Raw genomic sequence first — 27,179 nt, 5'->3', positions numbered from 1 at the left:
AGTTTGAACAAAATTGTCTGAACATCTGGCATTTGGAGCCTCAGGGTCATCAGCTGAAGTACTTCTTTTCAGAAGCTTTCTTGAACTCCATCCCATCTGCCCTCCAGCCCTCCAGATTCACTTCGCCATATTTCTACATGGGCTTTAATCTTTGTAAAATGACACAAAACCAACCACACTCAAATGACTGAAAATATACACAGAGTCAGGAACACTGGGATACAGCATGACCTTGAACTGCAAAGAGTAGCCTATGTGGTGGATGCTGGAAGTGCAGTGGCTCATAGGTCAGTAAATTTACTGCACTTGTCGCATTTGGAATTATTTAGTGTTCCTCTTTTTCTCTTTGTCCCTCTCACCTCCCCTCTTTCCATCACTCAGATTGAAAGAGAAGTAGTGAAGACCTTTTCTATCCGTCCTTAAAATACACAGTGCTATTCAACGTGGCAGCACAAATGGACAACAGAGACTCATCTAAACATCACAAACCTTTTCTCTACAATAAAACCACACACACATACCGGTTTGCAATAGTGAAAAAATGTGTGAATTACATCAATGTCTGATGATCAAAATGGCCATGTCCAAAACACATTGTCTCCTTCAGACCACACATGACACATTTCTAAAGCTTCCAGAAGCCACAAAGCTTCTTTCCAAGATGTACTCAATGATTTTCCCCCTTTAAGAAATTTTAAATAGAGAAAACTAGGAGTATTTTTTATCAAAAATGTTTAAAATGTTGTTTACTCACATGAGTTGAATCCAGTCAAAACACTCATACAAGTGGTCCATTCGACACATGAAGTTAATAATGGGGAAAATAAAGTTTTTCAAATTGCTTCGCCACAAGATTTACTGTTTCAAAGCGCTTGAAACACCACATGCTGGTCAAAATTTATTTATTTATTTATTTTTGGCTTAGATGTGCAGTTTCATTGCCCTTTGTATGATGTGTCCTCTTTTTTTTTTGGATGTAACCCAACAAGTCAATATGGCAGTCGTCTCATCTGACTAACAACCTCTGGGATCCAATTCTATATATTGCAATACTCGTCAATTAATTCTGACCAAGACAGTTTAGTAATTATGCTGGTGTATTTAGAGCAGTGTGTTGCATGAATGATTTCATATTATGTGGCAAGTAATTAATCTTGACTAAGAGTTACTTACAGCCCACTATTAGGAATGATGAAGCATGTGCTCTGATCCTTTATTTGCAGATGGTGATGTTTGACTGAGGGTAAAAAAATGATTCTATTAAAAACAGACACAACTATCAGTCTGATGCTTTGGGGAAAGCTTGTGAGCACTCATTTGCCTTACCAAATAATGTCTGATTTCCATTTGTTCCAGTCAGGGCACAAATTAATCATATCACATCTATTATCCGAAACATTTTTTGATGTTGGATCACAGCAGCAGTATTAGCGGCATCATACAGATTCATGATTTATGTATGTGCATTCATGTATCTTTATGCATGTAATAATGGTTCGAAATAGGCCCAGACAACCCCTAAACAAACCACTGGCACTGTCGCCATAGCAACAGCCAGTACTACCATCCACCTGAACTGTTGCCAACAATCTGCTCTCTTTCATGAGACACACTAACACAACACATGTCCTTTAAACTCAACAGGGGAGGTCTAAAAAAATGGACAGCACATCCTGACCTCGGCCCAGGCCCTACAAAGTCGGTCACAGGGGGTCTGTGTAGTCATCTATTCAAGCAAAACACAGGCTTCAGAGGCTAAACATGTACAGAACAGACAGTCATACAATCCCCTTTGACAAATGTCAGTAGAATGTGGTGTACAAAAGAGCTCAGTGATGTTCAAGGTGCACTGTCCTAGGACGCCAAAGAAAGATGGCCTGCACAAAGCCCAGACCTAAACCTTTCTGAACACCTCTGGGACAAATTCAAATGCTGACAGGGAACAAGACGGATGCTCATGTCTGAATGGGAGTTAATCTGCACAGCCATGTTACAACATTTTCCTAAAAAAGTTGAAACTGTTAATGAACCAATAGGAGGATCAACTATTGCCATGTAGTGCATGGGTAAAATAATGTAAAATGTGGTATAAAAAAGTAGTAAACAATGTAAAATTTTAAATATATACATAAAATGTTAATGCATAAAGCATATGTATTTATTCTAGTTTAATTTAACAAATTAGTGCTACAGTGCTATAAGTGCTATTACAACAGTGAAAATATATATTTTGCTTCTAGATCTTAATTATGTTTGATTCAGTGCAACATATCACTATATATATACGGTCTATACCATGTTTTAATATTCTCTATTGCTCTTAGTCTTAGACTCTTAGTCAAGTCATTATTTAGTGAGTAGCGCACCCTAGTGCAACCACTGCTGCATTACAATAATGCAAGATGTGTCTCCTAGGGCAGTGGTTCTCAACCTCGTTCCTGGAGGCCTCCCAACATGCACATTTTGCATCTCTCCTTTGTCTGACACACCCAGTTCAGGTCTTGGAGTCTCTACTAATGAGCTGATGATCTGAATCAGGTGTGTTTGATTAAAGAGACATGGAAAACCTGCAGTGCTGGGGGGCCTCCAGGAACATGGTTGGGAACCACTGCTCTAATTCAATCTAAATTAGTTGTGGTGTACTTTGTCACACCAAAAAAAAAAAAAAAACACACACACGTAGACATCACATCAACACAAACAATATCAAACAATCCATACTCACACACACACACACACACACACGTAGACATCACATCAACCCAAACAAGAGCAAAGAATCAATATTGAGTCACATTCACCTCCTACTCCTCACAGCGTGTGTCCATCACGCCTTACTGAGAAGTGGCTCTCATACTGTGAAAACCACAGACTGCGAATACAACAGCACCCTGTAAGTGAGTGAAAAATACCATTCTCATCATTTACCTGCTGCTTCTCCGCATTGGCTTTCAGTAGGCTGTTGTGTTGCAGAGTCAGGGACGCCAGTCTAGGGATCATTGGAGGATTCACACTATAACAAAGCTAAAGGGTTCACAGCAAGGTCAGTGTCAGTTTTCATCTGTTTTCATGTCACTTTCATTGGCAGGTTTTTAATCAAAAATTCACTGCCTGTTGATAAAAAGGCAGTTTGGGTCAGTGGGTTCCCAACCTTGTTCCTGGAGGCCCCCCAACACTGCACATTTTGCATCTCTCCTTTGTCTGACACACCCATTTCAGGTCTTGGAGTCTCTACTAATGAGCTGATGATCTGAATCAGGTGCGTTTGATTGAGGAGACATGGAAAACCTGCAGTGTTGGGGGGCCTCAAGGAACGTGGTTGGGAACCACTGTAAGCCATGGGTTATAAACTTGGTTATGAGGGTGTTACGTCCTGTGACATAATTTGTACTGTTCTGGGGTCAGTCAAAAGTTTGTTTTCTCAGTTTTCTTCTCTCTCCTGTGCTGCTGTTCTATAAGGAGCTGATTACTGGCACCTGATACTCGCAACTAACTCCGAGGAAAACCAGCTATAAAAGCCATCAAGAAAGCACAGTTGGGGGAGAGAGGAAAGGAAAAATTTAGACACATCTCTCTTTCTCACACCACACATATATTCCTTTCATTTTATTAATTATTCATAAACCCCCATATAAAAAATAAAAAGTGAACAAAGTAACAATTCTGATTGACTGTCAATGGTTTTATTGTTTATTAGCTGGAAAAAGCAACTTCAACAATATTGTTCCAGTTAGTTGTGGTGTGAACTCTGCAATTCTTTTACATTTAGAATAATTTGTAGAAATGTAACTATCACATTATCCTGCTTGGGGTGAAAGGGCCTTTATAGGTCTTCTGGTACTTTTGTGCCCTTTTGTTGTTTTTTGAAAGTTGTGGTGAAACAGAAGTCTTGACACCTCCTTTTGTATTGTTTGTGAAACTAATTGTTGAAAGAAAAAAAAATGTTGGGTGGGGTTCTGTCCATCAGTTGTTGATCGGATTGAGGCAGATCTCAATGTGAACTTTGGTCGGTTATAAGAAAGGGGCAGAGTTTAAGCATTTTAAATGTTTAGAGATGTCTGGAATATGTTGCTAGAGAGAAGCCTGTCATTTTACCAGAAGATCAAGCTCAGATTAAGAACATGCATGGATCAATAAAATGGATTTATAAAACATACAAGGTGAATTTTGCATTTGTGCCAACTTTAATTACAGGTTACTCTAAGGCTGTGGTTCACAACCAGTTTTGCTTCAAAAAGATGTACAAGTGATGAGGCTACAAAGCACCAACAAATGTTATTATACGAAGGTAAGTGTATTTAAAATCCCTGAGGTGAGTATAATGAATGGTAAAGAATATACAACATTATTAACATGGCTTAATGGAAATAGTAACAAAGCTGCAATGAATTCTGGCATCATTCTGTCAGCTCTCTGAATCATTCTGTGTCCTTCTACTTTCAAATCTGCATTGCTTTGAAATCTTGGGCATTTCTGAATATTTTGTAGCTGGATCAAACTGAGGTCCTGTTCTGCACTCTTCGCTCCAGTGCCCTCTTGCACAGATCCTTCTGCTGTTCCAAGACCTAATTCCAATCTGGCCTGAACTTTGTGCACTTGAGGATTTAAAGATCCTAAAAACTTACTTTCCATACCTCAGGGGTGTCCAAACGTTTTTCGAAGGGGGCCAGATTTGATGTAAACACACCAGGGAATACATACGTGTGTGTGTGTGAGAGAGAGAGAGTAGACATTTGACAGCAGCGGTAGCTTGAGTGTTGAGGATGTAAAAATATGTAAATATTTTCAAAACTTTGTTTTTAAAGGGTAATATTGGGCTGTATTTGGCCAATAGGTCAGACTTTTTGGACACCCCTGCTATACCTGTTCTCTTCATCATGAAATCTCTGCTGAGCACAAAATGCTTGAAGGCACTTTACAATGCCTATTCTCTATTTTACACCATGGCTGAGCATCCAGGCATGATGCTTAATGTCCAGAGGGGATGAAAATACAGCAGCCTGCCATCGTGTCTCAAACTCTTTGCTCCAATAAACAATAAATCTTCCTGAAGGCCAAGACATGCAGTTTAGTTCCTGACAGGCAAAGGAGTTGATTTGACAGCAGTGTAGTTATTTATATTGTAATTTAGCAGACACTTTTGACTGGAAATTTACCTGCTGCAACGAATCTCTTCCCGTTGTATCATAACCCGAACGGGCAACTATTTTAGAAGTTGGAGATTTCAATAAGAATTAAAAAAAAGCCACAAATCCTCCAATATATCAAAGATGACAAATTATGTTAAATGTTTTCATATAGCCTATCTTGTTTTTCTGATACCAAATCAGTACACCATTTCACATTATATTTTTAAGGTGTTTTAAACCATCAGTCATTGCTAGAAAAAAAAACAGGTTTGTGTGTAAATGGAATTTTGGTCTCAGTTCATAATAGATGGTGGGTGAAAATATTCTCTAATAATTAGTTTGACTTTGCTGTTTGAATAGAATATCGCTACAGGTATGTGTAGCGATATTTCAAACGCACAGCTGGCTGTTTTTTTCCTCGCATCAGCGGCCACGCGCCCTTTCTGTCGTTGCACATTAATTATTCCCACAGTCTCGGGATAGGCTATTAATGCATTTTTCTCGCGGTGCCCGCTGTCTTAATGCGTTTTCCAAGTTTCTAACAAATAATTCACTCTGTCTCGGGCGCGTGATGCACTGCAAATTGAAAGATGGCGCGAAAGAGCTCTTGAGTCGGCGCGGCGCGTTCAGGTGCACACACCTCCAGCTAAAACTATGCACTCAGCTCTGTCTGCTTCAGAGCGAATCATTTTAGGTGCACGGAAGGGATAACGCTAGGCGCATAACCTCAATGCGACAGTACGTTCAGCTCTGTATTTCCAAGGAAGATACGCGAAGGACTGCCATGAGCTGCCGTGTCCACTGACCCGCTGGCGATGGGATCTGACCGGCATACTGATACGCTCCGCCAGCAACGTCAGCACCGGGGAGCGCGACAGACGCAAGAACAGCTCGCCGCGCCACTTTGGTTTTCGTTAGAGTTGCTCATTTCTTTGCGTTTGTAGTATTTTGATGTTGGTCTCGTCGTCGCGCATGCGTTGCTGTGTAGTTGAAATTGCTGGAGCGCTTCTTCAGACTTTAGGCTATTGCTTCTCGGTCGATGATGAGAGGGATGCTGGTCGCTCGGGATCACTGGCGCGCGGGGATCTTGTGTCTCCTAGTGCTCGTGGCTTTGACGGTCGGTCGCAGCCCGCCAGCGCACAGGTAAGGCATAAGGTGCTTGTGTGTGGTCAGTCTGCCTGCATTCCCTGCGGAGCCATGTTAAACCAGCCTAAGATGGTTTGCTGGGTTTAGCTGGTCTCCCAGCCTATTGGCTGGTTTTATAAGAGGCTTTGGGCACTTTTCAGACGCTGAGGCTGAAAGCCAGATGAGCACGTGCTTGGCTAGGCTGAGGAAGACCAGACAAGACCAGCTTGGCCAGGCTGGTAGACCGACCAGTTTAGGAGACAGTTAAATCCAGCTTGGCTATTCTACAAGTCCAAATTTTAAGATTAAGCTGGTTTCTCTGGCACGATTGGGTCACAATTTCTTAAATAACACACAATTCTTCCACAGTGTAAATGAACCAAGCAACATGTCATACGTCAAAGTCACTGTGGATAAACTACTAAAAGGCTACGACATCCGTCTCAGGCCTGACTTTGGAGGTAAAGGCTTTATATTGATTTAAAACACTTTTCCCTTCTCACTGATGAATGTGACCATTTTGATGGATCATTGACTGTCATCAGGCCATGTAGGAGAGAGTGTGGTGTCTGTTTGCTTTGCAGGTCCTCCAGTTGATGTCGTTATGAGTATCGACATCTCCAGTATCGACATGGTGTCAGAAGTGAACATGGTGAGTCTACAGGCTTCTCTGGTTGTTTAATAGATGGTGGGCTATTAAAGAAAGGGACGTCTCTGTCAACACAACCTATTAAGGCTACAGTGATGAATAAAGTGGGAGAATCAAGTCTGCTGTTGTAGTCCACTGAGGGAAAAGCGTCAGGCTACTGTTTTCTCTTCTGCTCACATACACACAAGCACAGCTGACTGTAAGATTAGAGAGGCATTGTGTTCATTTTGCATTATGATTGTTTTGGCATTGGAACTGAACTGACATAAGCCTTTACTCTGACTCAGCAAAGAAGGACAAAATAAGCAATTTTGTGAGGAATATGCACACAAGACCCCATATATACACACACCCACAGGTTGGAGTAGGTTGAAGTAATGGGTGCTAAAACACAACAGTGATTTTAATGTCACCCTGAAGTAAAGATCATTTTTATGAAGATGATCATGATGGTCAATGGATTGTAGGATGTGTAATTAGCTTATGTTTATTGGCCAGTGTCCAATGGTATACTGTACTACAGAGCAGTGGATCTCAATCTTTTTGACTGCTTTGGGTTCCCCCCCATTGTCCAACACATTATTATAAACCTTGTTATTAACAGAAACTAAGGGCCAGATTTACTAAACAGAGCAAATTAGTGTGAGAGCTAGTGCAATCCCATAAAAACACAAATGGGAGTAGAAAATGTTGCTGGTGATCTACTGACAATGCGCAAAGTAAAGAACACAGATGCAGTCATAATGACTAACTCAGTCTACCAAGAGCAATGCAATTACTGTAGGGTCACAAACAAGCAGAGCCGATGATATAATCAGGTGCGGGTAATCTACTGACAACACAGGTGCAAAATGGGTTAATATATTCTTGAGGATGCAAATACCAGTACAACTGAAGGCTGCAAATCTTTGTAAACCAACTTGCATGATTCTTTTAATTACTCTCCTCCCATACATTATGTGTCTGAAAGGGAAACTCCTACAAATGCATATGCAATAAAGTCAGCCGCAAAAATAACTGTCCACTCCACACCTTTTCATTGCTATCGATTCAGTGTGTGTCCTTAGTAAATCCTGATGGTAGATTTTTAACATCAAAATGTAATGATAATGCAGTTAGTAAATCTGGCCCTAGGCGTGTTGATATAAATAAGTAACCACAATTATTTTTTCATAGGATTCCATAAGATTAAATATTCTGCTTTGGTATGGTATATAAATAAAGTGAGAGGAAAAAAGAAATATGTCAATGTACATATTTTTTATTTTATTTTTGGAGAAATAATTTTTAATAAAATGTAATTAATCCTGTGACTCGAAGTTTGCTGAAGGCCCCCAGTGGACCCTGGTCCCCAGTTTAAGAACCACTGCTATAGAGGACATGCAAGCTCCATGTCGTCCCCCCGATGATGGCCTTGAATTGGAGATTAAAGCCAATCATTTTCTCTTCAAAGTGATAAAATAGTAGTAAGAATAACAGTTAAATGTGTTTTGAAATAAACTTCAGGTGTAGCCTTATGCATTTCCACTCTGAAGGCTGAAGCACTCTGGCGCTTTTCTAGGATACTTCAGGTCTAAGGTTGAGGTTGTCACTTTGTTACGACAATGTGTCACTTTGGCCATGCTGGAAAAAGCTTTTTTTGTGAATTATGGATAGCCGGCCTGAACAAAAGCCATCTCTGTGGTGGTTTGTCATACATTAATTATTTTAGCAAGTGGGAGGCATTTCAGGGAGGACACATGGTGTTGGGAGATAGTGAGGCGCAGCAAGATACTTGGCATTTACAGCAGCTGCTTCAGGGCTCACTGTTTCCAGAAATTCTGTTTCTCAAGAAATAAACTTTTAAATAAAATCTAAAATGATCAGATAAAATGAATGTAAGATTAGCATACAACCTGGAGCATTTTACTTTAGTTTCATGTCTTGTGACGAAGTCTGGGTACAAGAAACCGTCCCAAACGTTATGGTGGAGTATGAAATGAATGATGAGTTATGAGTTATAATGTACAGCTGATTACATTCACTGTTAAAAGGGTAGAAGGAATCAGAGATATCTTGAAGTGTCCATATGCACCATTCTGAAGTTCCTTATCAGCTTCTCAATATTGCTTTTTATACAGGTCAATGGTGAATTTCACAAGAATTAATTTAGATTTGTTTGAATGTAATGTGAACAAAAGTCAAGTTTGGTGAGGTAGTTGCTGTCATTTTTGTTTCTGCAGGGACTAGCATTAAGGTGTAGCTTCATCAAGATCTGTTGTGATTTTTAGGGAGGTAGGCTGTTAAAAGTGATTCAAAATATGATTCGACATCTAATTGGTTTTTAATCAAGCAATTAATATTGTTTAAAATCAGTGGATTAACATAAATGCATGAAATGACACCTACAAGATAATTTTAAAGGTTTGATCAGGTAAAAATTGCAGGTTAACACTATTACAGTGTACCATACCAATTTTTAATTAACCAGATCGCTTACAGATTATTGATTCAAATTGAATATATCGGCAGATATTGGAAATTTAATAACCTAACTTTTACATTTAGATACATCTAGATTAATGCTCACTTAATCTGTGGAAACACTAATAATTTAGTAATACTGTTTTTTCGTTCTGAATATTATAATGTGATGCCTGAATTTACTTGTAGCATTTAAAACTCTTATTTCTAGTTTTTTTTTTTTTAATTAGAAGCATATAAGCATAAACATTTAATAACAGTGATTTATTGGTTATCGATCGTCCATTAAATGAAAATAATTATCATCTTATTGCTATCAGCCAGAATTTTAATATCAGTGCATCCCAAGTGCTTTTAGAAAATCAGATATTGAACTCTATTCGCCTCCCTGCAAACTCTCTCATCCCATTTCTCCTGCTTGTTTTCTTGAAATGAAATCACACATACAATCTGACGTGATTTTCATAACATTTCATGATTGAAGCGTCAGATATTGACAGATGTGTTTTATGTTGCTTTGCTTTTCATAGCACAAAAAATTCACAGGTTCAGATGGCACTGCTAATCTTATCACAAGAACAGAAAGGTGATTTGGCTGAAAAGTGAGGAAAAGCAGAATGGCGTTAAACCAAAAGATAATCTACTGCAGCTCTCCTAAGAACATTGCAGAAGGTCGGCTGTTCTCAGTGCTGTCGCATTGACAGCTCTTGTACACTCCTGCATTGATTGTTAATGTACACTGCTGGTTACCTCAGTTGCCCTCACTCACCACGTCGTGACTGCAGTGTGAGGATACATGTTAAGTTTGCTTGATGTGAGAAGTGGACTGCAGTGTGATGCTGGTGTTTTAATTAACAACTGGTGTGGACTTTAGCAAAATAGAATTTACTTTTACTTTCTCAGTTCTCATTCAGGGTCTTATTGTAAAATATTGTTCAGTGCATTATATTCCAAAAAAATGAGTCTTTATAATAACAAATATAATAATTTAATCTTTTCTTTACGTCACTTAGGCCATGCATCCCAATGCTCAGCTAACAAAAATATGTTCTAAGAACATTTTGCTAACATTCCCATTAAGTTATAAAAATCAAGCATCGCATTAGTTCAGGCTGGCCACGTCAGTCAAGCTCGCATCAGCTGATAGTCAGCTGTTCCTGACACGTACCAATCCAGTTTTCACACTTATCACAGTGGTCCATTTAAATTCCATTCTCCAGCATCTCTTCTATTGCATTGCTGCTCGCAAATCAACTCCCTCCTCCAACCCCAGCTCCACCGAACTGAACATGTAATCTAATCTGAATTTTTTTCCTTCTCTCTCTCTTCTTTGTATACATTTCACTTTATTGCAAGCATTCTCTATCATGTATTTTGTAGTTTCTACAACTCATGTTAATTGTGAATTGTAATTATGTATGCATATACTGGATCTGTTCTGTACCCCAGGAGGGTTTGACTTTGCTGCATGGACAGGCGTAGGGAGTTTTGCCCAGAACAGAACCATATCACCAACACTAACTGTATGATATATAATTGTAATAAATACTTTGACAAAGTGGACCTGCCTGAAACATTATTTCTAAATGTTTTCAGAACATTAAAGACCCGATAACTGAGCGAACTTTTCATTAACGTTACTGGAAGGAACAGCTGGGTGGATAATGTTAACCAATATCCAAATGGCTTGTTAAGCAATATCCAATAACCAAATAACCTGATTTACTTGCATTTGGTCTAACTTCATTCTGGTTAGGGCTGTGTCTATGCAATCATTTATCAATATGCATTTATTTTTTTTAATATATACAGTATTCAGGTCCTGAAAATTTTCGAAGTAGTAAATAAAAAAAGATTATTGGAGTACATCTTACAAGAAAACACTATTTCATTCTTAAACTCTGCTTAGGACTTTCATGTTTAATTCGGTGTGCTATTTGCCATTTCTTTGTGAAATTTACTAGCATTTTCTGAGTGAAAATTGTTTCTAAACCAAAATTTTTCCCAGTATACCATTCAATTAATAAAAAAGCAATCATCTAAATAATCAGCATCTGAATTCCCATTAACTTTAATGCTGCAGCGACCTGCACCAAACCAAAGCAGATTGTTTTCCAGTGACCCCCCAAGCTGTCCTTGTCCTCAGTCTCAGTGTCTTTTTTTCTTTCTTTTTTCAATTTTTATTCTTTTATTTGCTACTTTTAATCCTGTTGTGTTCCTCTCAAGTGAGCTTCTCTCTCAGCCTCTATTCTTCTGTTCCTCTATGATGTGCACAGAGAAATGAGTTCATTTTAGACTGTACTGTCAGATAAGGCTGTGATACAGTAAGTATGGCCTTCATTGCGTGTATATGTGTATGATGTTTCCTTATGCATTTGTGTGTCTGTCAGGGTGCTCTGTGAAGAAGTTGAGGTGCTGGAGTGTTGATTTTAAGCGGTTGTCAGGGGCAACAGTTGCTTCTAATAATAGAAGCTGAAGGAGGCATTTGTCCTAAGCGAACCTGAGGCACACCCATCCTCTCTCTCTTTCTGTCTTCTGTTTTCTGCCGCACTCACATAAATATACTCATGTGTTGTCATCTTCATGGGGCTGCACCCTTCCTGTCTGAAGAGCAGTTACGTGTTTTATTTATAAATGAAGGTTGATATTATTCGAAAGATCATTTCCTTGATCTTTTGATTTATTAAAACCTATGAAAAATATTGTAACTGTACTCAAAACTTTCACAATCCAAACCAGATATTAAGACCGTGTGTAATGTCACAGTCATCATGTGACACTAAAGACTGCAGTAATGATGCTGAAAATTCAGCTTTGCCATCACAGGAATAAATTACATTTACATTATTTAATAAAATGTCAAAATAGAAACATTTTAATTGTAATAATATTTTATGATGTTACTGTTTGTGCTGTATTTTTGATCAAATATATGCAGTCTTGGTGAACATAAGAAACTTCTTTCAAAAACATTAAAAATCTTACCAACCCCAATCTTTTGAATGGTAATGTTTGTCAAAAGTACTATTTAGTGAGGTTATAAGGAGAAAGTATGATAGATACTTAATGCCAAATGTGGGCAAAACTGCATGTATCATCTGTCCCTCCTGAAGGATCCCAAAGTTCTTGTCGCTTGTTATTTTTAACAAGATCTCAGTCATCTTAGTAACATTTCTATAATTCAGTTTTAAGGGTTATGGATACATGCAGTACTTTGTCTCAGAATAAAAAATGTTTTTAGGACGTTTTTTTCCCCCCAAAGGCATGTTATAAAGTGATAGCATAGGCATCTTTAAATCTGCAAACTGCGCTGGATGATGTGCGTGTGCTCTGTGAGAAGAATCTTAACAGAGACTAGTACAGATGAGTGTGGAGGAGCATTAGTGCTGGGACAGGACCTACCTGCACCCCTGTAGGGCTACTGAATCATCTGAAGTGCTTTTAGTACATCATACATATGGAGATCACTTTGATTTCATCAAAATTATTTTGAGTAATCATTTTAATCATCACTGCTGTTCCTTTTATATGTTTAATGAAAAATGTTGTATAGTCCCTGGGTTAATATTGATTGAAACAAATTTTACTGCATTGCAGCAAACAATGTCTTGTGCTAAATGTAGGAATATGACTGTTAAAACACAAGAACATATATCCAGATCGATTGCACAAATGCTTATAAAAGAAAAGGAAAATTACAGAAATTCAATTACTTAAAACATTTAGCCTATTCAGTATAATTTATTCTCAATATTTTAATTTTAGCCACAACAGTTCAGATAGTCTCTTTAATTTGTTGTTATATTTTTACACACTTTGTATCTTAAACTGTATGGCAAAAAATAATCAATTATCAAATATTTATTTGTTACTTAACATGTCACGTGAACATAAACCATCATCAGAGAACCATAAATATGCAATTAACTTCTCAACTTGCTTTGAGTAAATATTTTACGTCTGACAAAAAAAGTTGAGGAAGTCATGGTCTTCAGTTATAATTCTAATTTAATGATGTCGGAAGTTATTGTGCTCTCTTTTTGTTCTATATCAGTGTTTGTTTTAAAAGCTGAATAAAGTTGATTCTGGACTGCATTAGCTTCATAAGTTTATAGTCTAAAATGTGACTTAAAACAGACATAGACAGATGCTGTGATTGTTTTATAGGGGTTTGTAAGTGTCTGTGAGAGACAGGGAGAATCCACTCTGTCTGTTTAACCTTCACTCTCATTTATCATCTTGGTTTAATGGGATCTCAACTTAATTTGTTTCACCACTTATTCAGCTGAGAAATGTGGCGACTGGGGGATGGAGTTTAAGCAGAAGCCTCTGTGCAAATGTGACTGTGTTTTTCAGTCTAACCTTTGACTTTACTGTTAGTCCCAACACATTTGGGATCTTAAGAGACTCTTTCCTTTTCAGAGCAAACCTAAATGAAGTGCACATTTATGTAAGTGGCAATTACTGAGAGCAGAGCAGTGTTTAAAATATGGATGTACTGTTGGAACGGGATCTCATTTTGTTTCATTTCAGACTTGATTAACTTGACCTCAAAGCAATGATAAATACAGCATTATTTATATTATTGTGGCGCATAAAGCACCAGGGCCACACAGTTTGTTATAATTGTTTTGTCTGCAAAGGAGAGCTTGTCATCTTGGATGATGCTTTGTGATTTTACACATCTGGAGGCAGTGGCTGTATGACCTTCTGCTGAGAAAAACAGGGTTAGCGAGGTCTTGGCTATGGGGAAGGGAAGCTTAGCCTCGAGGTGGTTGACATCCACTTATGCCAGATATGTCAGAGAAGGATGCAAATGTCCTCCCTGAGATTACAAATGCAGACGGAAAAGGGGAACAAGATGGACAGCAGTGATCCATTTTAGTTTGTGACATATTTAAGTGTTAGTGGGGTGTGTTTGCATGTGCTAATAAGCATTCACATTTTAACTGTTAAAACCACTGGAAAACATTCAATTTTCATTTAGAATTTTTATTTTTGTATGTGTATACTTTGCACATTTTTGACTCTGAAGTAACACTTAAAAAGTCATAAAAATGAATTTAATTGCATTAGATTCACAACACATCAAATCAAATGAACTGCAAACAAAACAACACTAGAGCTTTTCTTTGTTTTTTTTGGGATGCTTTGAAGTGATTTTTGGTATTAGGGTGATTTGTAGTGGATGTATGAAGTCAGTTCTCTTCAAGTTATCTATTCTATATAGATATATACTATAAATAACAATGTATCTATAATATAGATCAATAATCAGAAAGCAAGTTTGTATTGAATTTATAATGAATGATTCTGAAAGTAATTTGAATTGATATGCTGTATTTCAGTCATTTTAAAGCTGTGATGTATAGAATAACTGATAATTAGCAGTCTATCACTCATCTTATGGTTTGCTTGGTTCCATGTATAAATAAGTGATAGAAATTAATAATTTTCATAATTTTGAATTCAGACGTACAGTTTGGTTTGTTGTTCACAATATAAATCTTTTGTTTTGTTTATCCTATTTCCTTGTTTCCAACTTGAACGCATGACTTCTTGTAGTAATGAATGCCACACTAGGAGGTCCGAGTTTTCCATGTACCCTTAAATGCACTTGACAACCAGAACATTTCACAACCAGAAAGTGTCTGAATACTTTTTGTCTTCATTATGAACTGAAAATTTTCTTTAACATGTTTTGTTTGAAATATGTGCTTATGCTGCCTTTCTTTACAATAAAAGCCACTTGTTTTCATCTTTTGTATCTAATGCAGTGACAGTCTGGGATAAATGTGGCTGAGGTGTGGAATGGATGAAATGAACAGTTTGTGTGTGTGTTTTTCAGGACTATACCATCACCATGTATTTCCAACAGTCTTGGCGCGATAAGCGCCTGTCCTACACAGGGATTCCTCTCAATCTTACTTTGGATAACCGAGTGGCTGATCAACTCTGGGTGCCTGATACTTACTTTATAAATGACAAGAAATCTTTTGTCCATGGGGTCACAGTGAAGAACCGCATGATTCGTCTGCATCCTGATGGGACTGTGCTCTATGGCCTCAGGTCAGTGAGTTTGTGTTCGTGCATATTTTTTAAATATATTTTTTGTGTCACTTCTTCTCTCTCTCATGCATTAGATTAATGTTTGTTTCTTTTGTGAGTGTGCATCTTTACATTTATCTCTGTCTGCATGTGTATGCTGTATTTTTGGCTGACCTTATTCCCTTGGCTGTCCTGATGGTGCTTTTTTAGAATTTAAGGCCCAGTGAGAGATGTGTATGCTGTCTCAGTCAGGGAATATAGTAGGGTCTGTTTAGCAAAGAAAGATGAGTCTGTCTCAGTCCTAGTTGAACCAGGCTATTCTGTTTGCATCCTATTCATCTCAATGGCAGTTGCTTGGCTCGTGCAGAAGCCCTCTGGAAGAACACAATTTGGAATTTTCCATCTTTGCTCATGGGAGCACAGATCTTTTTGAGCCACTTGTCTAAGATAGAGGTCAGTAATTATCAGAGCAAAGTTTGGATCTGGACCTTGGATTGGATTCATCCAGACAGCAAATATATATATATATATATTAATGACATCAAACTTTTGAACAGTACTGCATTTCCTTTTTTAACATAAAGTTTCTCTACATTTTGTTAGATATATGCTAAAAATAAGAAAACTTTTTTTTGAAGAACATAAATATGCTTTGATATCTTGTGCAATTTTGCTTCTCAAGCTTCTATTACAGAAAAAATCAGTTCTGGTGTGATAAAGACTCTTTAAAAGAGAAATAACTTTCAGTAGTCACTGTTAAATGTCAAAACAAAATGAAAATATTAATTCAGCATCTGCAGAAGGAAAGCTGCAGTCCTATCTTTCTTTCCCTACACATTGGAGAGTTAGATGTGCAGGTTTTATCTGACTGATATTCCATCTCTATCGTGGTCAACACTGCATTATTTATATCTAATGTACTATGCCTGAGAGGCATGGACATGTGCTGCTCTATAGCATTGAGCACCTATGAGTGTGTGTCCATAAATATATGTGACAACTGATTAGATAACCATCTCTCTGCCACTCAGAAAAACAATACAGTATAATAAGGTAACCAAAAGTGTGTTTTTATAGGAGTGGAAACATGTATTTCTTGTGTTTCTGTGTTTGTCAGGAAAAAGTGCTTTTTACCAAAATTCACCTTCATAGTTAAGAAGCAATTCCATCATAAATTGTCTAAAAGTGCAGCAGTCACGCACTGAAAGGCCACCGCGTGTGTTTCCCCATGTTAATTAAAGCTCAGTGTAATTAAGATCCAGCCAGAGGCATTGCAAAGAGGGGCTGCAGACATGACTGAGACGGCATTAAGGCAATTACACAGAAAAGGAATAAAGAGGGATGAAACACGAGAGTGGTGTAAGGAATGCAGTGTTTCTGCACTGATGTTTATCCAGCAGCTTGTGAGAGAACATTTCAATGACGTGAATAAACAATAAGCAAATATTAGTGCGTCTTATTAGCCAATTACGTGCATCTATTTCTCTTAACAGGGGTTGATTGGGAAATGATTTCATTTGTTCTTTTGTTATATGAAGAAGTATGTGCTTGTCAAATCAATAGTAGTTCAGCATGAATTAAAGTTCTGCAAAGCTTTCCTGAGCAGCCAGTGCTTTGAATATAAATCTCATTACAGGTGCAAGCAGGTGGCTGTAACACCATCTGCTCTGAAATGTACAACTTAAATGTTTCACTTACCTCCTCTGACATCTGGACAGAGTTCACATTTTCTAAAATAATAGAACGGAAGTATGTTTGATCAGTCAGACTCATACTTACCGTTACTGTAGACCCACTAAGCAACTGCTTGATTGTAATAGTATTGTGTTGTGCTGTTTGTCTGTAGGATAACTACCACAGCTGCATGCATGATGGATTTGCGGAGATACCCGCTGGATGAGCAGAACTGCACGCTGGAGATCGAAAGTTGTAAGTGCTGTTTGTTGTTTAGCCTTTAACAACCATGAATAACTCAGTTGGCTTGACTGTATAATCACAGTTTATCACATATATCAGTAATAATTGAGAAAAACCGTGTATGAGGATTATTCAAAATCATTATAGCTTTGTACCAGATGAAAACACTGAATAGACAATAGTGGCTTTTGAATCAGTATTTTATTTATTTTAGTTTTTTTTTTTTATCATTGAACACAATGTTCACAACAATTTGGTGTTTTTCCATAACCATAGTTCCAAGGAACATTCACAAACAGTGTCACAAAGTTGTGTGTTTGGAACAGCTCTGTGAACTGTGATTAGAAGAATAATTTCTAGTTAGTACGATGTGGATGTACAGTAGATCATGCTCTTGAGAAAAATAAGCAAGCTAACATGCTTTACAATCTATACACACAAATTTTATTTTAAATCTTTTGGTTGGCAAGAGAATGAAATCTTTGTCTTTGAAGGGTGTGCATGGGCAAATATGTTCATGAAATATGCCATGTTTGTTATTTACAGCATAATCTGACATTATTTAGATCTCAAACAAATGATTTAGCAGACATTATTACACAATTACTTGTGTGAAGTCGTTAACACCAATTCTATATTGTTGAAACAATGTGGTTCGTACAACTAATGTGTGAAAGTTACTACAGTTTGTGAAACAGACGTGACTAGTTAATTTTTCCAAGGATGCATTGTATTATGGTGGTTAAGCAGCGAATTATGTTGTTGTATGGGAAACGCACTCCAGGGCAGACGTAGGGGCCATCCACACAGGACACATTGCTGTATTATGTCTGCTTTTTTTTAAATTACGTACATATGCAGCTTTTGCGTCACATCTTTTTCAGCATCTTGAGCATTGAGCATCTCCTGCACTCTGTTACTTTTAATTTACATTTGAGCCAAGGAGCATGATTGTTATTTTTACATTGTTCTTTTTAATTAATAGCACTAAATGAATTTGTTACATTGACAAAAAATACTGTATAGATAGAGAGAATGAATGCAGAGGAACTTTTTTTATACAACACACCACTAACTAATACATGCTACCAACATGCTAGTTCAGTTTTCACTGAAAGTATTACATAAAGATGCTGAAATTTCTTTATTGCATGCAGTTGCAAGCAACAGTTGCATGACAATGCAGCAAAAATACTGGTGCAATCAGTTGTGTAATCATAATGCATTTATGCATCATCTCATTTATCATGAAAAACACCTGCAGAGAATCTGGCTGTGCTGACTAATCTCTCTGTTTCATCTTTCTTTGTCTCTGCAACTATCTTACTCTGTTTTTGCACTCTTTCCTCTCCTCTACTCCTCTATCTCTTTTGCACTTTGTCTCTCTTGGTGTGACAGACAGTGTTTGTAATTGGGTGTCTGCTCTGTTGGGCAGACAGCTGTAGCCCTGTGAGGTTGCTGTCATGTCAGAGCTCTGAGATGCATATAACAGCATGAAGGAGAAACCACAAGACCAGCATCACAGCAGACATAAACCATGTCACCTTCACCACATGCACATCATCCATAGGAGAACACAAGATCAGACTCACTGTAACGTTGGCAAAAACACTTATAGGGTGTTCTTAAAGGGATAGTTCACTCAAAAATGAAAATTGTCATTTACTCACCCTTGTGTTGTTTCAAAATACTGACTTTCTTCTGAGGAACATAAAATATTTAAGAATGTTATTACCATTGACTTCACTTGTATGGACAATTTCTCAAAATATCTTAGTGATTGAATAACTGATGAAAGAATTGTAATTTTTTGGGGAAGAATATCCTTTTAAAAGGGCCATCGGATGCTACATGCACTTTTAGAAGTTGTTTGAACTGAAATGAGTCTTGGCAGTGTGTGTACACAACCACCCTATAATGATAAAAATCCACCCAGTGTTTTTTTTTTTTTTTTTTATCTACTCATCTTTACCCCTTTCTCAAATCGAGCCGATCTCCCACAATAGTTTGGTTGACAGTAGCATTTCAGCACAGACCGGACTGGCGTCTTACCTTAGACCGGCCCTGAGTGAGCTGTCATCAGTCTGCCATTGTTTCACCGCCGGAGCAGATATAGACAAGAATGTCTCCTAAGAGATTGAGGTGTTTTGTTGTTGGATGTAATGTTGAACATAGCAATCGTCATTTACTTCCGACATTTGAGCTAGAGACCTACACGGGACATATTTTTCAGTCCCGCTGCCGCCCGCTCCCGCAAGATTCTAAAATGAGAGATTCGTGAGCATGCAATTTCAGCACTGCAGTAAGTGGATTCTAACATAATCACCTCTGATTGGTCATTGCGTTCCAGAAATCAACAGCTGAGTCTGTGATTGGCTACACTGCAACCCTTTCAACACGTGTTATAAATAGAAACTATGCCTAGCTTGCGCATGTCAATCATTTTGATGTTAATATTAGTTGTTCTTTTTGCTTTTGTGCAACAGATAAATAATTTTTTTTATGTTTTAGACACTTTATGTTTAGATAATTTATATTCTGCGGGAGTCCCGGGAATCAGGGGTGTGTCTAGAGCATTTTAAATGGGGTGGCCAGTCTGGGGCACTGGCTCAAAAGAGGGTGGCCGGGGGTGTGGCGGGTTATTGTTTGCGGCACGGTGTATGTTAAAATACATCATGTATACACTCATTAAACAAAGAGTGACAGCTTTTTTAGTGGTAATGAGCACTCTTTACAAGCTTTCTAGTCTATGATCCATTTAAAATGTAGAACTTTGTTTTTCAGCCACACACACGTTGCAAAGTTTTGGGAATGACATCTGCATGTTTATGTGGGATTCACTCTCGAAGTAGCAGTGATTGACACAATGATGACCAAAGCAATAGACGGGATGTGAAAATGGGCATTAAGACTATATAACCCACACTAATTTTAGAAGCACCCTCAGTGATTATTTCTGGAACCTGGTTAATACGCTTTTATAGCAAAACTATATACAAAAACAACAAAATACAAATGCACTTAATAAAACAATTGAATAAATGCAGATTTATAAGTTAAGCACTTAACTAAAATAGGAAGGCTATTAATAAAATAAATAACTAGAGAAGGCTGACTATAATCAGCTTGCTTCCATTTAATGAGATGAGCCTACTCCTCATCTGAATTAGAAAAAAAAGCGCTTCTAGTCTTCAGTGATGCAAGAACGTTTGAGCATACACGTAATCTCAGAGCAAAAGCAGAGCCAATTCATAAAAGAACAATGTATATTTAAAAGCACACATACAGTTTTGTGTGAGTGAAGGAAATCCACTTGCGAGTGGAGATTCGTGCTCGCGCATTACATGGATCACGTAACATTATGCGCTCTCGATATCTGTCAAATATCACGCTATAGAAACCGCCTAAAATTAAGTATAAAGAGGAGATAAAAGCTACAGGGGGGGCCGGTGCCACCCCTGGCCACCACGTAAACACGCCTCTGCCGGGAATCTACCTAAATGCATCTCTCTTCGCGTGAATCATTCGTGATCCAGCTATACCAACAGAAGTGAGTAGTTTTTAATGAATCTTTGCAAATCGCCTTTCCTAATAATGTGCTAATTAGCAAGTTTCATGATGAATGCGGCTAAAGTAAACAGTCCCTCAGAGAGTGGCTATGAAGAGAGGGGTGGGGTCAACAGAGCTCATTAACATTTAAAGGAAAATGCTACAAAACGGCTTGCTCTGAAAAGAGCTGTTTTTGACAGGGTACCATTGAGAAATTTTAACCAAACTATGTAACAGACTTTTCATTAAGACCCTAAAGAATCATATCAACTTGTGGAAAATGGGCATCCGATGACCCCTTTAAACAAATCAGGTCAGTTAACAGGTGCATTTAATTTTGTGGGGCTGAACATTCTGTGAATTTTGCCACCTTTACAAACTTTTTTTTTTTACAAACCAAAATTAGATGTCAGTACAGCTTAGCAGTAAGCATTAAAGCATTCCAAACTATTATAAAACAATATAAACATAATATGCCAGGTAACAGTGTTGCAAATTTAGCTTATAATCGAATTTGTAGTTATTTATAAGCTTATATTTCATGTAAAATATAGAAACAAATATGATAATTTTTTATACAATTATTTGGGCAGTAGTAAAATAGATATAGATAGATCTTTCATTTATTTCATTCCTTTTTTAATTTTTTTTTTTTTAATTTATAAAGAAAAACAACAGACCTTTCGTTGGTTGACTTAATATTTAAATTCAGGGTTTTTTTTTTTTTTTTTTTTTTTACTACAAGTGATCTGAATATCAATTTAGATTATGCCACAATTCAACATTATGTGATTTTGGGACAGTTAATACAGTAGGAGAGGAACAGAATAAAAATCATTTCTGAACAGTCATGGGACACCAGAGTGTATATCTATTTGTAGAAAACAGTGACAATTAATCAAACACCGCAAATTTGACATGCATTTTCAGATTCCAACATTAAAGAGAAGAGGACTTAAAATGACAGAAAAATTCAGCGTGCATTGCAGACCGAGAAGAGTAGACCTTCATGAGGATTATCGCTTTGCTCCAGTCACTCTGGACTCTAGGCTGATGTTTCTTTTGATTGAACTTAATGAAGAACAGGGAGAATTCACTATCACAAGACTTCATCCTCTAATTAAGCTTTAATGTTCTGCAGTACTGTGCTCTTCTGGAGATAAGCGCAGAGAGTCTGCAGCGACAATCTTGTCAGTTAGACCTGGACCAGACCTCTCACAGAAGTGTTCTCACTGCAATCACATGCTGGTTTACACCACTGACAACACAGACTGTGGGACTGTGAGAGACGCAGCTTTCCCTTTGAGCCAGCATGCTGTTTTGTGACTATACTGTATGTATATTTGTGAATGTTTCTGTCCTTCTTTTGTCTCTCAGATGGCTACACCACAGATGACATTGAGTTCTACTGGCAGGGAGGAAGTTCAGTGACGGGGGTGGACAACATTGAGCTGCCGCAATTCTCTATTATTGATTATAAAACACTGTCTAAGAAAGCAGTGTTTGCCACAGGTGCAGTGCTCTCCCTGCATGTCCATGAGATGAATAGACATCTTTAAAGATGAGTCAGCCTTCCTCTGTCCTTCAGAACTACTGTATGCCAAGATTGCCTTCAAAACTGGATCATTCAAATAAAGTTGTTCTTTATTAGTAAGCACAGAAAAATTATACAGTATGTGTGTAGTTGTAATGCTGTTCTGATATTAAAGAAATGAAGCAGCTGGCTGTTACATAAAGTCTGGTCCAATTTGCAGCTTGTTCTCGTCAAGATCCGCCCACTTAGACAGGAATCTGACTGACTGACATGTTAAACGACCAAACCACACTGTATACTGTATGCTCTACCATCAGTAAGATTTTTAAAAAGAAATTAATACTTTTATTCAGCAAGGCTACTTTAAAATTTATCAAAAGTGACAAAGACATAATGTTACAAGAAAAAGACATAATGTTACGAATGATTTCTATCTCAAATAAATGCTGTTCATTTGAACTTTCTGTTCATTAAAGAATACTGGGAAAAAAATCCTTGTTTCCATAAAAAAATTAAGCATCAAATCAGCATATTAGAATGATTTCTGAAGGATCATGTGGCTTTGAAGACTAGAGTAATAGCTGCTGAAAATTCAGCTTTGCAATTACATAAATAAATGACATTTAAAAATACAGTATATTTAAATAGTTTAAACAGTTATTTTAAATAGTAATAGTATTTCACAATATTACTGTTTTGCAGTATTTTGGATCAAATAAATGCAGCCCTGTTGAGCAAAAGAGACTTCTTTCAAAAACATTCAAATATCTTACTGACCCTAAACTTTTGAATGCTGGTGTACTGTAAGTTTTTCCCTTCTGAATTGTTTGTGTACCACACTGACAGTACTTTCATTTCTCACTTTCAGGGTCATATCCTCGTCTGTCTCTCAGTTTTAAACTGAAGAGAAACATTGGATATTTCATCCTGCAGACCTACATGCCTTCAACATTGATCACCATCCTGTCCTGGGTCTCTTTCTGGATCAACTATGATGCTTCTGCTGCAAGAGTTGCGCTAGGTGTGTGTATGTGTGTTTGTGTGAGGTCACAGTGCTTCCATCCAGTCACACACATTCATTGCACTTCACCTCACTTTTTCCAATACTTCTTAAATTTACTTTTGATGTCACCAAGATTCTAACTAAACTTTTTGAAACATTCTAACACTGACTCTCTTTAGGAATCACCACCGTTCTGACTATGACCACAATCAACACTCATCTTAGGGAGACTTTACCCAAGATCCCTTATGTGAAGGCCATAGACATCTATCTTATGGGCTGCTTTGTCTTTGTGTTCCTGGCCTTGCTTGAGTATGCCTTTGTCAACTACATATTCTTCGGCCGTGGTCCACACTTGCAGAAGAAAGTGGCAGAAAAAGCCACAAAAAGCAACAATGAAAAGTGTCGGATGGAGAGTAACAAAGTTCAGGTGGGTCTTTGACCTGTTCTACACTTCTTAAATACAGTAGTTATTTGTAATTAATTGTGCTGTAATCTAAGTCTCACCTTAAAGAGATTCCCTTCTAGCATTTTGATTTTAGTTTTTAGTTTTATTTACAACGTATTCAGGCAAAATAATATCAGCCATAACAAGAAAATAATTATCTTCCACAATTTAAATATCTATTGTATGCATCCCTAAATTCTGTTTAGGTTTTATGTGTAAACCTTTTTGTGAGAAGAATCACTAAAGCTTACCTCTTGCTAATATTCTATTTTTATTTATATCTTTTTTTTGTCGTTAAAGTTTGATGTCCATGGAAACATCCCCCTGACAAACCTTGACCTGCGCCTTAGTGGAGCAGAGATGTTAGGTGCTCTTGGGGACCCAAGGAACACCATGTTCTCTTATGATAGTGCCAGCATCCAATACCGTAAGCCCCTTACAGGTCGGGACCTCTACGGCCGGCCCACTGCCTCTGTCGAGAGGCCAGTGGCACGAAAAAAGAGTCGTCTTAGGAGGCGAGCCGCTCAGCTAAGGGTGAAGATTCCAGACCTGACAGATGTAAACGCCATCGACAAGTGGTCACGTGTCATCTTTCCCATCACCTACACCTTCTTTAACTTAGTATACTGGCTGTATTATGTCCACTAGGGAGCAGCACTGACTCAACCCAGCCATTCACACATCAGGTCAGGCTCTCTTACCCTCCTTGTGGTTTTGACTGTCAGTCAGACCGGAGGAAAAGGTAACCCTTCTCTGTAAATTATTAAACTATAATGAACATATCATATAAATCTATATTATCATTTTTAAATAAGAAAAAAAAATGACTACCCAACTTTTAAAGCTGTTTAATGTAAATTATGTTGCAAATATTAGTTTAAAATTGTCACTGGATTTTTGCACTTTGCTTCTGTAGGATCAGTTTCACTGACTGCTGAAACTACAACTTCACAATGGGGAGAAAAAAGGCCTTTTTTTAGAGACGACTGCGATGCAGCTGTATGTCAGACAGGTTTAAATCTTTACAACAGCATTTGGAAATTGTTTTAAGGTCTTAAAGGGATGTTCTTGGCCTATTACAAGCTCTATCGACAACATTTGTGGCATAAATTTCATTACCACAGAACATAATTTTATCCCTCAGGTTTTTATAATAAATAATTACAAGTTACTTTTATCTGGTACTTTCATACCATGTAGATTTAATTAAAGCTTTATCCCTTTCTTATGCAACAATGTAAGCATTTAGGTTTTTTAGAAAACCAATAGTTATTCGGTATAGTAAAACGGTTTCTCTTTGAGGTCAATGTGACCCCAGCACAAGATTAGGAAGATTAGTAAATCTTGAAGCGTCAGCCTAATTCTGTTCGGTATTTGTGGTATTAGTATGTAATTGTGGTTCCTGTGAGACACTTACAGTGGAAGTACATGAGCCACACAATTGAAATAATAATACCACACAACATAAGTTATTTATATTGGCATGACATGCTAGTAAACCTGATAAATTTTCAGATGATATGCTCATGGAAACCTGAAATTGATCTAACAGTTGTACACTGCTTACATAGAGCAAACTCCACTTGCAAGACTAAATGTACAGTATCATATACTTTTACAGTTCCTGAAGATAAGTTAAAAACAGTCATTTCTTTAAAAATTATTTTTTAGACATTTGATGGAGCTTATCTTGAATGAAAACCTGGAACATTCCTTTAAAATCAAGACCTTCTGTGTAAGTTTGTACATAAAAGCATTTCCCCAGTTTAGACACATCACATACTGTAGATTAAACCTGTTTGTCTTAGTAAGACTTTAGCAACTCTGCTACCAAGAAATGGGCAAAAAAGCTCATCATTTGGGTTACAGTATTTATAGGGCTCGGTTTAGAGTACATCTAAAAAAAAAATAAAAATATCTGCAGCTCTTGTGTGTCTATATATGGCCTAACACACTTGTTCTCTATTATCAAATGTAGTCAATCTGCCAGGAACGGATGTCCTTACATCAGCATAACACATGATGACAAGCAGGATGGGAGTTTAAAGTCCACACAGTATGGAAATTTGTACATTAAAATATATCAGGTATTGAAAGATGAATGATGTCATCATGTTTTTTCTCTACTTTTTTCTTTTAAACCAACAAATGCTGCATATTTCATTTATAGCAGAAGTTGAGTTTTATACTGTAAAGCCCAATATCTAAAATCCAGATTCATTAGCAAGAGGTTAAAAGACAAAAGTGGTTTCAGGAAAGTGATATATTAGTTCCCATTGTTCAGTATTTGACTCAGAGTTCCCAACACTATTGTGATCGAAATGTAGCTATGATTTTAGATATGGGCAATGTTTTAGGGATGCAGGATGCATCTATTTATATAGGAAGTGACTTCACAGTATTTACCGTACATATTTGAATTTAGCTTTAAACTGTGCTATTCACTGTGAGTTATATATTAGCCAAGCTCACCAAAACGGCAGATAGGACTTAATAACAAATTAGATTTTTCTTCTTTATGGCTGAACTTGTGCCTTTTAAGAAAAAAAAAAAATCATGTATTTTACGGGGTGTAGCATACAACAGCAGAGTAGAAATATTCTGAATGGATTTCCACTTTTCTATAGAACTAATATTACTCAAGGGTAGCACACCTAATCAAAATCAAAGGTACTTTCAAGGCCTTTTCCAATGCCCTGCATTAATATTCAGTATATTATAACAGACAAAATGCGTTTGGCATGTAAATAAATTGCTTGCATTGCAACACTCTTTTTGTTTCAGTGACAAGTTGACTGGGACATGAGCTGGTTTGTTTCTTGTCCAGGAGTGAATTAACTTTATGAAATTCTCCATTAAAGCTAATCAAGAGAGAGACTGGCTACATAAAAACAAAGCATATTCACACATGCTCAAGCCAGAATCAGCATGAATACACAAACATGTACACATAAAAGTGAAGTTATATCGAACTTTTTATAGGCCATCTATCACTCATGCATTGTGTTTTGGCTTGGGATGCCTACAACAGCAAATGCCAAAAAAAAAAAAAAAAAAAAAAAAAAAAATGGAAAAAGTATTTTTAAAACAGTATCCTATTATAGGTGTATGATTTCTGCAGTTGCACTCATGCTATTGGCCAGTGCGGAGTGGGTTGAAGAATAATTTACTGTCACTGAATGAGACAAGGTGCTTGTATTTGAGTTTATGTATTTAAGGCTGGGACTGCAACCACAGTTGTTCTTAAGGATACTTTATTTTAAATCATAGACATTTTGAATGAATTCAAATAAAATATCTCACCAAGCATAATG

General features: G+C 37.3%; 1 protein-coding gene and 1 long non-coding RNA gene across 7 annotated transcripts in view; one reads left to right on the top strand and one right to left on the bottom strand.

The window, feature by feature from the left end:
- LOC122147203 overlaps positions 1 to 3,191 on the bottom strand; it is a 12,553-nt gene extending 9,362 nt beyond the window's left edge. Inside the window, exons 1-2 of one of the 2 annotated variants that reach the window (XR_006161486.1) lie at positions 3,152 to 3,191; positions 2,929 to 3,024 (exon numbers count right to left, since the gene is read on the bottom strand). This is a non-coding gene — a long non-coding RNA (uncharacterized LOC122147203). The other variant, XR_006161485.1, reaches the window with a different exon arrangement.
- LOC109100767 (gamma-aminobutyric acid receptor subunit beta-1-like) lies at positions 2,756 to 27,179 on the top strand. 5 transcript variants are annotated; one of them, XM_042768758.1, is made up of 11 exons: positions 2,756 to 2,893; positions 2,974 to 3,043; positions 4,195 to 4,288; positions 6,624 to 6,715; positions 6,839 to 6,906; positions 15,215 to 15,435; positions 17,261 to 17,343; positions 22,258 to 22,392; positions 23,283 to 23,435; positions 23,597 to 23,847; positions 24,166 to 27,179. In XM_042768758.1, exons 4-11 carry the CDS (start codon positions 6,643 to 6,645, stop codon positions 24,511 to 24,513), a joined length of 1,332 nt encoding a protein of 443 aa, XP_042624692.1. In that variant the 5' UTR covers positions 2,756 to 2,893; positions 2,974 to 3,043; positions 4,195 to 4,288; positions 6,624 to 6,642; the 3' UTR covers positions 24,514 to 27,179. The 5 variants fall into 5 exon arrangements, 4 of the variants coding, with proteins under 4 accessions (XP_042624692.1, XP_042624690.1, XP_042624691.1 ...); XR_006161484.1 differs by lacking the exons at positions 2,756 to 2,893; positions 2,974 to 3,043; positions 4,195 to 4,288 and adding an exon at positions 5,470 to 6,272 and having other exon boundaries at positions 24,166 to 24,607; positions 24,782 to 24,864; positions 25,844 to 27,179; XM_042768757.1 differs by lacking the exons at positions 2,756 to 2,893; positions 2,974 to 3,043 and adding an exon at positions 3,697 to 3,739.

The sequence above is a fragment of the Cyprinus carpio genome, chromosome A13, assembly GCF_018340385.1.
Source record: "Cyprinus carpio isolate SPL01 chromosome A13, ASM1834038v1, whole genome shotgun sequence".
Taxonomy (NCBI): Eukaryota; Metazoa; Chordata; class Actinopteri; order Cypriniformes; family Cyprinidae; genus Cyprinus; species Cyprinus carpio.
This window is presented reverse-complemented; position numbering and strand designations above follow the sequence as displayed.

Excerpts from the sequence above, each read along its gene's own strand:
- LOC109100767 (XM_042768755.1), top strand. The coding sequence starts at position 6,169 with ATGATGAGAGGGATGCTGGTCGCTCGGGATCACTGGCGCGCGGGGATC. Across the intron at positions 17,344-22,257 it reads CACGCTGGAGATCGAAAGTT|ATGGCTACACCACAGATGAC; the intron begins GTAAGTGCTGTT and ends TTTGTCTCTCAG. Across the intron at positions 23,848-24,165 it reads TGGAGAGTAACAAAGTTCAG|TTTGATGTCCATGGAAACAT; the intron begins GTGGGTCTTTGA and ends TTGTCGTTAAAG.